General features: G+C 41.0%; 1 protein-coding gene across 1 annotated transcript in view; it reads right to left on the bottom strand.

Moving 5' to 3' along the window:
- dlgap2a (discs, large (Drosophila) homolog-associated protein 2a) overlaps positions 1–14,090 on the bottom strand; it is a 240,669-nt gene that overhangs the window by 45,440 nt on the left and 181,139 nt on the right. The window contains exon 5 of the mRNA XM_052153956.1: positions 132–282. Coding sequence (XP_052009916.1) covers positions 132–282 — 151 coding nt within the window. The remainder of the gene's footprint in view (positions 1–131; positions 283–14,090) is intronic.

The following is a 14,090-nucleotide window of genomic DNA, read 5'->3' as shown; positions in this document are numbered from 1 at the left end:
CACAAACACTATGTTGAGTAAATGGCAAAATGGGCCCTAAATCCTTTGTAGTATCTACTGAACTTTCAGCACTGTGGTGAGTGTAAAAAGCCTTTGATTACTTGGGCAGATGTGACTCTCACCTGGCTGACCTGGCTGACGCAGCTGGCCTGGCTAAGTGTGCTCACCGCTCTCATGTAACTCTGGTTCCTGGAGCGAAACTTTGGTGAGCTGTAGTTGGGAGATGGTTCCAGCATGATGCTGGGATGAATTTCCCTAGAGGTCTGAAGATGGTAACTTTGACTATATAGCCACACATGAAGTGAAGGGTAGAAGAAAAGAACTAGTGAGAAATATATATTGTATATCAATCAATCTCTATCTATCTATCTATCTATCAATCTATCTATCTATCTATCTATCTATCTATCTATCTATCTATCTATCTATCTATCTATCTATCTATCTATCTATCTGTCTATCTGTCTATCTGTCTATCCGTCTATTCATGTCTCTATTGATAAATGATCTATAAAGAATTGTCTCTATTGATAAATGATCTATAAAGAATCATCTGGAGTTAGAATTGTTATTATGCCATATTTGCATATTATATAACTTCCCTGTTTCTTTTTTCTCTCTGTCTCCTGATTTATCAATGCAACCTAAAAATGGCATTTTGATTGGCCACTCTGCTGAAGCATCCAATCAATGCTGGAAAATGAAGCAAAATGAGGCTGCATAATGAGCCAGTGTGCCTCTGTGCTCAGATAACCAAGAAATACATTAAAAAGAGACTCTCAAAAAGAGAAAATTAGGAGTGGAAAGAGGGAAAGAACTAGAGAAAAAAAGAATAATGCTATGTTACAAAAGCTTTTCACTTTAAAAAAAATATGCAGAATAGATATAAACATCTTTGGTATTATTATAATAATTGTGTAAATATTGATGCACAGTATAGCTGTGCACCTGCATCTATGATATGTGGGTATTTTAGCCCCTGTGTATCTACTAAAGCCTATTTATCCAAAGTATTGTGTATAACAAAGATAAAAAAGAAATCTAGTACACTCTTCAAAATAACTAACAGCAGAGAGTACATGACACGTTTAAGTCTGCACTGAACATATTGAAGTCAATATTTCACTCTGTTAGTGAACCTGACAAAATGTATGATTAGAAGATTAGAGGATTATGAGGAGATTAGAAGACTTCTACTTTATGTGTGCATCAATGTGCACACTATTCTAAAACATATACAGTACTTTGAGTGGCTAGTGTGTCTTTGCTTGTATTCACCTTAAATCTGCTGTGATATTTGTGAGGTATTTGACCATGTCCCGGCTTGACTTGTCCAGACGGTATGAGCTGCAAATAGACAAAAGAGACATGATGCTATTTAGGATGGACAGATGGATAAAACAATTACATACCTGACAGAGGTGTTATTGGAATTTTGTTGTAGGCACATTTACATAGAGTGACAGGGGGAGGGCGGGGCCAAGTCGTGATTCCGCACACCCGACCCCTAATCAGGCTAATCAAGCCTCAGAGAGGGATAAGGGCCGACTGGAAGCTGCAGTGCGAGAGAGAGAGAGAGATTTAAGGACAGCTGTCCGACACCTGTGTGTGTTTGTTTTTTGGTTTCAGTTTTATATTAAACTATTATTTATATTCTCAAGCCGGTTCTCGCCTCCTCCTTTCCGTTAATCCCTTTACACATAGTTTCACGAAGAAGCTTTAAAGCTGCTCTGAGCAAGATATGTCATATATTAATTATGTGTGGTTGTCTTGTTTAGCCAGAGGCTTTTGTTTCTTTGCTCATAGCATTGGCCTGAAGATAACAGATTGGTTTAGAGCTCAAAATGTCAATAGAGACACACATACAGTACACACCAATATATAGACTAAAATATTTAGTAGTTCATTTGATGGAATCACTATATTTTCTACAAGTGTATTTGTACGTTTTCATTTAATGGGACTGTTAAAAAGTATGATTATTTATTTGTTTACTTTTTTAACCTTTTATTTTTCTTAAATTCTTCATGGGCCCCCTTATGACTCCCTGAACCCCAGTTTAAAACCCCTGATTTATTCTCCTCTTCAGCATCATCCTTTTCCAAAAACCCTTGCCTGTCGAATCCTCTGGGAATATAATCACACTCTCTCCCACTCTCTCTCAGCTTCAACCATCTCCTGAGACCTGCCGAAAAGTGTGTGCAAACAAGCACATTCCAGAATGTTCACAGTAGATCATGGTGACATTTCTGCTATGAGCTTTGCATGTAAATCATGGCAAATGCCAGAGAGCCAACAGACAAAACTGAGGCTTATTCTAACCTAAGATATTAGGAAGGAAACATGTTCGGAGTGTTTGTTGATGAAGTTACAAAGCATGAAGAGACTCTTCATGATGTGAGGACAGATCTGATGCTGCTATTGGTAATTCTTGAGCTCTGAGCGGGAAAAAAATCAATACAGTCAATGTGTCTCCCTCAGTTTGCACTGTGTGTGTCCTCCGCTGCTGCTGTGAGGGAGATTTCTGAGGCGCTGCCTTACGCTGTAACTACAATCATTTCTAAAGCTCCACAGCTAAACTGCAGAGGGCAGATGTTCCAAATGTACAGTATAATCTCAGCACTGCAGGCAGCACCATCAGAGCTATGTCATGTATTAAGTTATTTTGAACTTTTCAAAGGAGTGTAGCAAAATTTGGTGCATTATTTTGCTAATACCAAGAATACAAAAGTGATAATTAAATGAGCTGAACTCCATGTTCATATTCCATGTTCAACAGAATAAAAATCTATTACAAACATATTTAGTGATCCCAAAGGTCTGATTTTGGGTAAAAATCTGCAGAATTCTGCAGAATGGATTTAAACATGGTAAAATTGTTAAACAGAGCTAAAAGTATACGCTTTTATTGGTATCTGAAAACATAATTCAATTAGTGAGGGATAATGTACAGACAGCCAGTCATTATTGCAAAATAAACCCCTTTAGGGTAATACTTATCACCCTGTCAGTGTTTATTTAGCGATAATGACTGGCTACCTGTACATTATCCCACTTTTTAAAGATTATTTAAAAAAGAAATCAGACAAAGTAAGAAATCTGCATTTGCATGTATCGTAGTGTGTCCTGGACAGTAAAGGGGAGGTGATATGAAGGCACATGATATGCAGGAATAATCCAATAAGGTGTTTATTGTGGTCAGTGGTAAAGGGTGCTCATTATATATGAAAACCATACATAACAGGGACAAATTAACTATTAAACATGATCAAAATGAGCAGAAATCATACCCAAACAAATAAACATACATTTAAACCAGATCTCAGATCTCAAAAGCAAACAGTATAATAAATGCATCCTCCTTACTGGTAAAATGGACTCCCTCTTAGCCTAAAAAAACGGGTTCCTAGGACACACCCCCTCCTAGGAGGAGTCACTGGAAGCAGGAAGAGGTGTGAGAAACACATGTTGCAACTGATTAAATGGTGGTTTAAATGTTGAGTTAAATGAATAAATGTTAAAGAATATGCAACCAGACATGTCTCTGTGTGATTAATGGGGAATAGTGAACTCTTGCATGAAACAATGGGATGTAGTGAGCTTAAATACCCATAGATTTGTGCACCTATCAATGAGTTTACACAAACAACAACTACACTAACATTCAAAAGTTTAAGGTCACTTACTCATTCTTTTTTTTTCTTTCTTTTTTTCTTCTATACATTTTAGAATAATAGTAAATTCATCAACAACTATGGAATAATAGAAATGGAACTATGGGAATTATAAATGTCTGTACTATGTTATCTTCTAGCATCTTCAGAGTGGTCACACTTTGCCTAGATTTTGTATAAATGTACTCTTGGCATGTTCTCACCCAACTTCTTCAAATATCACCCTGGGATGCTTTTTAAACAGTATTGAAGGAGTTCCCATCTATATGCTGGGCACTCAGTGGCTGCTTTTCTTAATTATTCGGTCCAAGTCATCCATATAAAAAAAAATATATATTTATATATATATATTTTTTTAATAAATTTTAGTTTTGTAATTAAATAAATTAATATGTTGGCACAATTATATTTTTGTCTACAAAACTCATTTCAAACATTTAAGCAGATACCTTCAGATCAAAATGTTTTTAAGATCACGAGAAACATTTCAGGCAAGTGAACTTTTGAACGCTAGCATAAATCCAGTGAAATGCGAGTACCTTGATATAACAGCTGTTCCCCGTCTGTTGCTCACTTCGACATTATGTCGAAGAAGCGACACTAGGGGTCTCTCTTGAGCGCTGAATATACCTCTGATCTATGAAAAAAGACCAATGAGAAGTTGGCAGACAGAATTTGCATGTCCCGCCCCTGGACATACGGTATAAAGGCGGGGAAATTCGTCTGTTTCATTCAGAAATTTTCTTCGGAGCCGATGGTCGTGTATGCAGCGAGCTGCGAATCACACACCTGTTCCTCTACCTCTGAGCGATACTGCTGTTGGAACTGCGGCTTTCTCCTTCTCTGCACGGCAGTGCAGTTTGCCCCTGGGCGCTTCCACAGCACAAAACTGAAAGAGTGTTTTGTAAAAAGTGTAATTTTCTCTAAAAGAGTATTTTCCTCTAAAAGAGCAATACACAGTGGCGTTGAACGTCCTTTCAGGACGCGTCTTTATAAAGATGCCTTTCGGCACCTGTGTAGTTCCTGGATGCGGTAGAGTGCTCTCCTCTTCATAGGCAGCAATCACACCGAGGCAGCATTTGTGGATGGTTCATGTTCTCACTGCGAGAGCATGACCATGGCAACGTTGCGGTCGCGGCTTTCCTTCAACCGAAGGAATGCCAGTCCAGCCGCCCCCCGCGTTGCTCCTTCCCACGGGATTGAGGATGACGCGGCTGGAGGCGATCTGGGGATGGCAGCAGGCTCGGTTTTGACGGGTATGCCCCCTCGAACCTCCTCGTTGACTCCCGTCCAGGCTCGAGGCAACATCGGTTTGCCTCATGGCCAGTCTGCCTATCCTCTGGAGCCCCCCGAGCTGGATGAGCTCGCCGCTGCATCGGAGAGTGGTCCGGCATCAGACACAGGTGACTCTGACCTTCGGGCCAGCACGCCCAGGCTGAGGCCGATGCCCAGATGTCCGACATGCTTGCCCGGGCTGCCGCCAATATGGGGCTGGACTGGAACCCTCCGTCCTCCCCACAGCCGTCGCGGTTGGATGATTGGTTCCTGGGGTCTGCGGGCCCTCACAGCCACGCCCCCCCCCACCCCGCCCCGCCCTCAGTCCCTTTCTTCTTGGAGGTGCATGATGAGCTCTCACTACCCTCGACAGCGGAGCGGCCCACGGGTACACAGCGATTCCCCAGGTGGATAGGGCGGTTGCGATCCACCTATGCCCCGAGAACGCCGCCACCTGGCGGGATTGCCCTGTGCTCCCCTACAAGGCCTGTAGGATGATGTCATCATTTGCCGCCAAAGCCTACAGCGCCACCAGACAGGCCACTTCCGCCTTGCATGCCATCGCCCTCCTGCAAGTCCACCAGGCCAAGGCACTCAAAGATCTGCACGAGGGTAGTCCTGATTCCGATGTGCTACAGGAACTGCAATCAGCGACATTGGTCATCTCGGCTTACGATCGATCTTGGACTTGTGAGTTTTCAACCGGGCTTTGCACAAACTCCCGTCCAAAATGCTCAGGCAAAAATACATCTTAACTTGCATCCAGCATCTAGATTGGTTCGCAGTGGTAGACCTGAAGGACGCGTACTTCCAATCGACCCTTTCTACGGTCTGCGTTCGACGTATCAGTACAAGATCCTCCCCTTCGGCATGTCCCTGTCCCCTCGTGTCTTTACGAAAGTCGCAGAGGCAGTCCTTGCCCCGCTCCGAGAAGCATGCATCCGCATACTCAACTACCTCGATGACTGGCTGATCTTGGCCCACTCCCGAGAGTTACTATGCACCCACAGGGACCAGGTGCTCAGGCATCTCAGCCACTTAGAGCTTCAGGTCAACTGGGAAAAGAGCAAGCTCGCCCCGGTTCAGAGCATCTATTTTCTCGGCGCTGAAGGTCTCAATGTCAGCGCGCCTCACCAACGAATGCCTCGCCGCCTTCAGGCCAGGCACTGCGGCCCCTTTAGAACTTTTCCAGAGGCTCCTGGGGCATATAGCATCCTCCGCGGCAGTAACACCACTGGGGTTGATGCATATGAGACTACTTCAGCACTGGCTCCAGACTCGAGTCCCGAGACGAGCATGGCGCCGCGGCACGCACCGTGTGATGGTCAACCCAGCCTGCCACCAAACATTCAAACCCTGGACAGACCTCTGCTTTCTGCGGGCAGGAGTCTCCTTGCAGCAGGTGTCCCGACGCGTCCTGGTCATGACCGATGCCTCCAAATTGTGTTGGGGAACCGTGTGCAACGGGCACGCAGCCGTGGGCCATTGGAAAGGGGCCCCACTGCGCTGGCACATCAACTGCCTAGAGTTGTTGACTGTATTCTTTGCCCTGCGGAGGTTTCTCCTGCTGGTTCAGGGCAAACACGTCTTGATCAGATCAGACAGCACCACCGCGGTAGCGTACATAAATCGCCAAGGCGGCGTACGACTCAAGCCGCTAAGCGCCACTCACATCCCCGGCAACCTCAATGTGGTGGCAGATGCACTATCACGACAATGTGAGCCAGTAGAACTCGGTAACACACTGACGGACTGACCGGGTGGATCGCTTGCACCTAGCACCCTTTCCCTCGGTTGAGGTAAAACCGTGCGCTTTTTCTCCCAGTCGATCCCAATCACTCGGCTACCTGGATGACTCCTCCCTAGCCCTCTGGGTCCGCAATTCAGCGAAGGAATTCGCCGACCCAATCCACTGCGGGCACTCAGATCTACCCTGTACTGGAATAGGTGCTCCACAGGTCAGGGCTCCTACGTGGACTTTTTCGCGGTACGGTATGGGGCATTGGGGAAGGGTACGTGCAGTCTGATACAGCTGGTAATTTTGGCACTTCAAGTACTTGCCCACTCCTGTGTCAGCAGTACACTGCCAACTTCTCATTGGCCTTTTTTCATAGATAAGAGGTATATTCGACGCTCAAGAGATACCCTTAGTGTCACTTCTTCAACACAAAGTCTCGTTCCCTCCATCAGGGAACGGAGGTTACATCCGTATCCTAGACGTTTTTGAGGGGAACTTGGACCAAACTGACATGAATGAGCAGTAAACAGACTTAGAACATAAACATTATATGAAAACTTGATGTATGGGTAAATATAGTCAGTTCAGATAGCCGGCACGTTCTATATAGCGCGGCTGTGATGATGCCACGCAGAGCCAGTCATCACAACATGACATTAGAAATAATCCTGTTATTCTTTGTTTTTGACATTAAACCCTGATGAGGCATGCGCACAACACATGCGAACATTGGATAAACCAGTAGGAGCGCAGGTTAAGGTGTTTACATGCAATGCAAAATCAGGGTAATTGACGAAAATCTACATGTGTCGATCAGTTTATTCTTAAAACCTTTATGATCTTACACCCATAATGGAAAGCCGTTTAATACATTTAAGTGACCACACATGTTGTTGGCCTATTAAGCATATTTGGCGTAAGAAAGCGCATATAAACATGCATTTTTCCCCAATATTTAACAAAACAATATATGTAATTTTACAGTAAAATATTGTAAAATAAAAATTATGCCTTTTATTATGGATTTTACAGTACAATTAACAGTAAAAAATATATTATGTTTAACAAGAGAACACACACACTTTTACAGTAAGCTTTTGTTAAAATTACATTGAAAAACAATAATTGGTAATTCCCAAGTTCCTGCGTGACACATCATATTTCAATATTTTTATGGAAATAGTTATAGTATTTCTCTTCTTGTTTTTATATCAGTTACAGTGCTGTATGTGTATTTTGGTGTTCAGTTATATTTTATGTATTTTAGTTAATGTTTATTATATATCATTTAATAGTATAAACAGTAATGAACAGTAAAATATACAGTGTACATCGCTTCAAATCTGTCCATGCGTTCTTCACCAGTAGAATTTTGCAGCGCAAAGATAAATATTACCACGTCTTTATATGGCTATTTACCAAATAAATAAATATATGAATATGAGATTGTGATTGGAGTTGAAATTATTTGAATATCTTACTTGAAAATACCACAAAAGCGATACAAGCTACAAGCTATGCTTGAACACAAGTGATGCTATGAACAACAGTCATTGTTCAGAAATATCTGATCACTGAATGTTGCTGTTGACCAATCAGAATCGAGTATTCCAAAGTGCTGTGTAATAAGCCAAAATACTTAATGAGCTACTGTTTTCTGATTACTTTGTGAATGAAAGGCATTCAAATTCTTTGGTAATCTGCAAAGTTTTTCTTACAGAGGTCTGTGGGTGCTTGGTTCTAAGTGGGGTGCTTTCTCATGCCATTTAATTGTGTGGGAGGTCCACACTACTGATTTGTGCAGTAAATATATATAATATATATATATATATATATATATATATATATATATATATATATATATATATATAATTATACCACAGGTTTGTTGAATGCTTGATTCTTATTTTTCAAGGAAACGCACGGCTAAGAAGTAGTTCCAGGACTTGACCGCATAATGGTTTCATGTCACTCCGCCAAGTTAACTGAAATAATGGAAAAGTTATAGGCTAGCCTACAGTCCACCACAGCATACAGATCAAACAACAAACAAAAAGATCAAACATCAAATAAAATGACAGACAATTTTGATTTTCCAGAAATAACTTTTAATATTTATGGAAAGTATGAAAATTTCAACAACTGGGCGGCAGCTGAATTGGACAGTCCAGATGAAAAAAAGTTACAAACGAAAGAGAACATCAAAGGCAACTGGCAACAGCAAACGACATAAAACAATCAGCGATGAACAGCTAGACAGGCTTGAGGGTGGAAAACATGAAGTAAACAAACTTTCATGAAAAAAACCCCCAGCTTGGGCAGTAAATGTTTTTAACGATCGGCTTAAAGCCAAAAATGCTTCTGTGGAAGAGGAAGAGAGAGAGGGGGTAAACGCCCTAAATACCCAGCTGCAAGCTTTCTATGCCACAGTCAGTAGCGCAACGGGCACAGCGTATTCAGTGTGTATGTATTCAGGGCCGTCCTGCTTAAAAGTTGAAAGGCTGGGAAAGACGTCAGCTCTCATCATCACAGTCTTTTACATTTCATGCTGATAAAATACATATTGAATGAATAAATAAATATTGTCAGGCCTACTCCTTCACAGGCACCTTTTCATTATTTATAACTGCAGATAATAGAAAAATAAAACAAATAAATACTGATACTTTCTCACAGGCTTTTCTGTTTCATATGTTATTGTAGATAACACACACACACACACACACACACACACACACACACACACACACACACACTAGCTTTTTTCTCAAATAAGTGCATAAAAGCAGCGTATCCTCAGTTGCTAGTTCTAACATGATGTTTTCGAATTAGCAACGAAGGCTTGAGCTGTATTAAAGCTAGATACACTTGATCAATACAACAGTTCCTACTATTATCTGAAATATCTGTGTGAAAAACCCTCACGCTCCCCTCTCTCTCTCTCTCCCTCATCTCCCTGCCGCATTTCCACCTCGGGTGTGCATTATTTTTCAACAATTCAATGGGCCATCGTCAATTATTCCTTACATACATATATATATATATATATATATATATAGAGTGGTGGTGGTGGCAGTGGGCTAAAGCGCATAACTGTTATCAGAAAGTTACTGGTTCGATCCCCTCAGCCACCACCAATGTGTCCTTGAGCAAAGCGCTTAACTCCAGGTTGCTCTGTGGGAATTGTCCCTGTAATAAGTGCACTGTAAGTTGCTTTGGATAAAAGTGTCTGCCGCATGCATAGATGTAAATGTAAATATATAATATGTATTCTATATGTATGTGGATTTCCATCAGCTCCTATTCAGTGGGGCTAGGCCATGCAGAGATAAATGAGGCTGTCCCCAGTGATCTGCTTGCATGCACTCTAGAAGCTATCATACTTTTCCATTAGAATGTTCGGCTGTTCTTGCAGTGGCTTTCTGGAAAATGGAATCATAACATGTCTTCATGTTATGTACTGTATGTCTACAGTAGCTAAAATTACCAGCTTAGAATTTCCGCTTAGAACCAATATGAATTTCCATGCTAGTTTCTGCTGGTTTGGTGCTGGTCTAGCTGGTTGGACATCAGTAAATGGGGACAAAACACACCATATGCAGATATCCAGTCATGCTGGTCTATTCAGCGGAAAAATCAGTAATCAACAAATTGCCCATTAGTGAGGGCAGAAATGTTTAGGCATGCATTAAAACAGCCTCTGGAAGATCCATAAAAGCATAATAGGGCAGATTATTGGCCTCCAACATCATCCTGTGCATGAGTTTTAGAGCTGATCGAATGGCCAGTTTGAATCTGAGGCTTTTCTTCTCAAGTTTGATTTTCATACCAGGGATTTGCATGACAGAAGGCAATGATGGGTGACCCACCACATAATTTTTCATGTAGATTTAATAATTTGGGTTGACAAAAATAGCCAGAACATGAACAGACATTTGGTTTGAACTGTGTCCAGAGTCATCACTAGAGTGACTGCCACAAAAAATCTCAAAGTGGAAGTGGATCATGTGGGATCTCCAAAGAAGGTGTAAGTATCACACACTCACTTAGAAAATGTAAAATCATCTGTGCAGTAATATGTTAAAGCTGTACTACATAACTTTGTGCTCTCTAGCAACATCTGTGGTTGAAACCACAGCAATTTGAGCAAGCAATTTGCAGAAGAATACATTACATAGGCAGTGTTCTGGCACTGCTATTCTGGCAGATGAATCTCACAATTTGAGCTTACCTTGACATCGCCTGTGTGTGATCATGTTTGGAGACGGAGTCATAACGTGCTATTTTGATGTTGATATTTTGTAATACGATTACACATTTGAAATGGATATATTACTTGCTTTGATGAAGATAAACAACACTCTTATTTACATATTTGAATGAATTTTACACTTAAATTGCTTTTCTGACTCTACACTCAAAGCACTTTTAAATAGAGAACAGAGGACTCTCCTCAGCCACCACCAGTAGATCTTTATATGATTATTCAAGTGTTTCATCTACTATTAATGTTTGAATTGTACTACAATTTGAAAAGGTTAAATAAGAGGTTAAACTTGTGATATGGCTGATAAGAGTTCAATAGAAGACTTTATAATTTTTTTACTATATTGTCAAGCCTCAGAATCAGCAACAGCATGTCTATGCATTCACACAATAACAAGTAAACTAAAAACATAAAACAAGGATTCAATAATGATGGGGAAAAAAATGTACTTTATTAAAAATAATTATTGTCACAATAATATGCTTAAATATGCAATATAACTATTACAAGAAGTCAATTTCAGAAGTCAAACATATTAAAAATGTCACAGTAACTTCTCCGGACAACATAGATACATCGCGATCGGTTAACACACGAGTAATGTTCGATTTCTAAAAGTACGACAAGCAATATAAGCTTCAACGACCCTACCAGACAAAATATCCAAGCATTTTAGCAGGTAAACAACTTCACCAAGTGTATAACAGACATACATTCATCTAGACTGCAATGATGCTGTCCTGAACTGTATGAGTGCTCCTGAACTGAGTTGAACAGCGTAGTTCTTTTCTCCAGCTGGAACACGAAACAGCCTGCACTTCTTTCCTGTGTGTGCGGACATGACGTAATAATGCAAGGATGAACGTCATAAACCATCGATTTTGAAAGTTCGCCAAATCGAACCCCATAGAATACAAATAATTTTTATAGGCTTAACGTAGTGAATCGGGATAAGGTAAGGACATTGTTTTGAACACTGTTTGTTGATGTACTCAATCAATAATGGCTCAGTGGTTAAGGCTCTGGGTTACTGACCGTCAAGGTACCACAGTTGGGCCCTTGACCCTATCTGCTCCAGGGGTGCTGTTTCATGGCTGACCCTGCGCTCTGACCCTAGCTTATTTGGGATATGCAAAAACAACTGCATTTCATTGGCTCTGTACCTGCTCTCCTACAATCAGAATGCAATTAGAACGGTGGAAAGAAAATTAATAAAAGTTGTCTGACAGGCACCTTAGCCAATGAACTTTGTCTTTCAAAAGTAGCTCCAACTGGTCTTGATTAACTGGTACCCATAAAATCTTAATTACAATTTTGAGGCTTTTTATTCCATGTCTAATAGTTTTGAGGCCATCCATATGCTAGAGTACACTCTAAAGTTGACAAAATTAAATAAGTAGATACAGACGTAAAATTATAGTCTTCCTTTTCCAGTTTATGTCAACACAGAAAAGAAAACATTGCTAAACCATTTTATGCAATGTCATTGGCTTTTGTGCATTACAAGAATGTATAAGAGATCACTGGATGAGACCCAATATCAAAGATACTTTTCTTGGTAAAGATTACATTTCTGTATGTTTCACCATAATCAAACAGTGTAAATGATACATTTTATCATCCACTTTAGTGTAATGTGGTAAAATCTTTGGATCTCTAACCCCTAGAGACATTCATTGACACATTGTTTTACTTCTTTTGAGAAAGTAGCAACAACAAATAGCTCTTTTGAGAACACAGGTGGTCTACCTTCTTTGAAATGCTGTGAGCTTCTCAAAATTGGCCAATGTTAATTGAAAGCTGAATGTGGTGCTAACTTAATACAGATAAAATGTAATATATCTGTCATATTGTAGCATATGTGCTATCTTACAGTCTTAATACAGTATGAATATAGTTTTTATAATAAGTAGTGAATACACTCATGCACCTATTCAGGGGAAGAGCTAATTTTATGTGCTACACTCCCTTTCATTAGATGTACTTCGAGAGAGGCAGACATGCCAGATTTATAACATCATATTTCAATGCTTTGCATAATGGTGTACAGCCCCCATAATCCTGAGCAGAAAATAATCATTGTGTCTAGTAGAGAACAAAGGCACCAGGTGGTATTGTGTGAGAGTGAGGGGTGTAGGAAAAGAAGAGCGGTTAAACAGGAATATCTCAAAATTCAGTGCAATGCAGGCTACAGAAAAAATTATAATGGAAATGTTTCAAAAGGATGGGAGAAAATATAAAAAAATTAAAACACTTTGTGTACCTGAAATCGTCTAGGTTACGTATGTAACCTCTGTTCCCCGATGGAGGTAACAAGACGTTGTGTCAGAGAAGCGACGCTAGGGGTCTCTCTTGAGCGCTGAATATGCCTTGGAGACGGGAGCGTTGGAGAAAGCATGCTTTGTGTACCTCCTGTACTGCGACATGGTCCAGTCCATGTGTTAGAAGTGCCTTGGCCCGGTGGACTTGCAGGAGGGGGCCATGGCATGCAGGGTGGAGCGGTCTGGAACCGTTCCACCACCGAGGGTCCGGGGGTGGGGTATGCAAATACTGTCTGCCAACTTCTCATTGGCCTTTGGCTCATAAGTCAGGCATATTCGGCACTCGAGACAGGGGCTCAGTGGTTGAGGCTCAGGATTACTAACCAGAAGGTCGGGGGTTCAAGCCCCAGCACCACCAAGATGCCCCTGTTGGGCCCTTGAGCAAGGCACTTAACTCCAGGTTGCTCTGGGGGCATTGTCCCTGTAATAAGTGCACTGTAAGTTGCTTTGGATAAAAGTGTCTGCCAAATGCATAAATGTAAAACGTAAATGTCAAGAGAGACCCCTAGTGTCGCTTCTCTGACACAATGTCGAGAGAGCGACAGAAGGGGAACCATAAATGTTAAACAAAATGCAATTGCTGTTTTTTTTTGTAGATACTGTATTACTGATGTTTTGTCTGTTCCATGACATGTTCAAAGCCTGACACAACCAGCAAGGCATTTCCCTATTACACAAAGTAGGCCTATACAGAATCCACAGCCTTTTTCCACAAAGTTTCTGATGTTTTGGCAGGAAAATCTATGATAAAATGTGTTAAACCAAAGTTTTTTTAAGGCAAGACAATTCATTCAGCAGCCATATGGATAAAGCCT

Source organism: Xyrauchen texanus, chromosome 22, assembly GCF_025860055.1.
Source record: "Xyrauchen texanus isolate HMW12.3.18 chromosome 22, RBS_HiC_50CHRs, whole genome shotgun sequence".
Classification (NCBI taxonomy): domain Eukaryota; kingdom Metazoa; phylum Chordata; class Actinopteri; order Cypriniformes; family Catostomidae; genus Xyrauchen; species Xyrauchen texanus.
The sequence above is the reverse complement of the archived record's forward strand: the minus strand, read 5'-3'. Positions and strand labels throughout refer to the sequence as shown.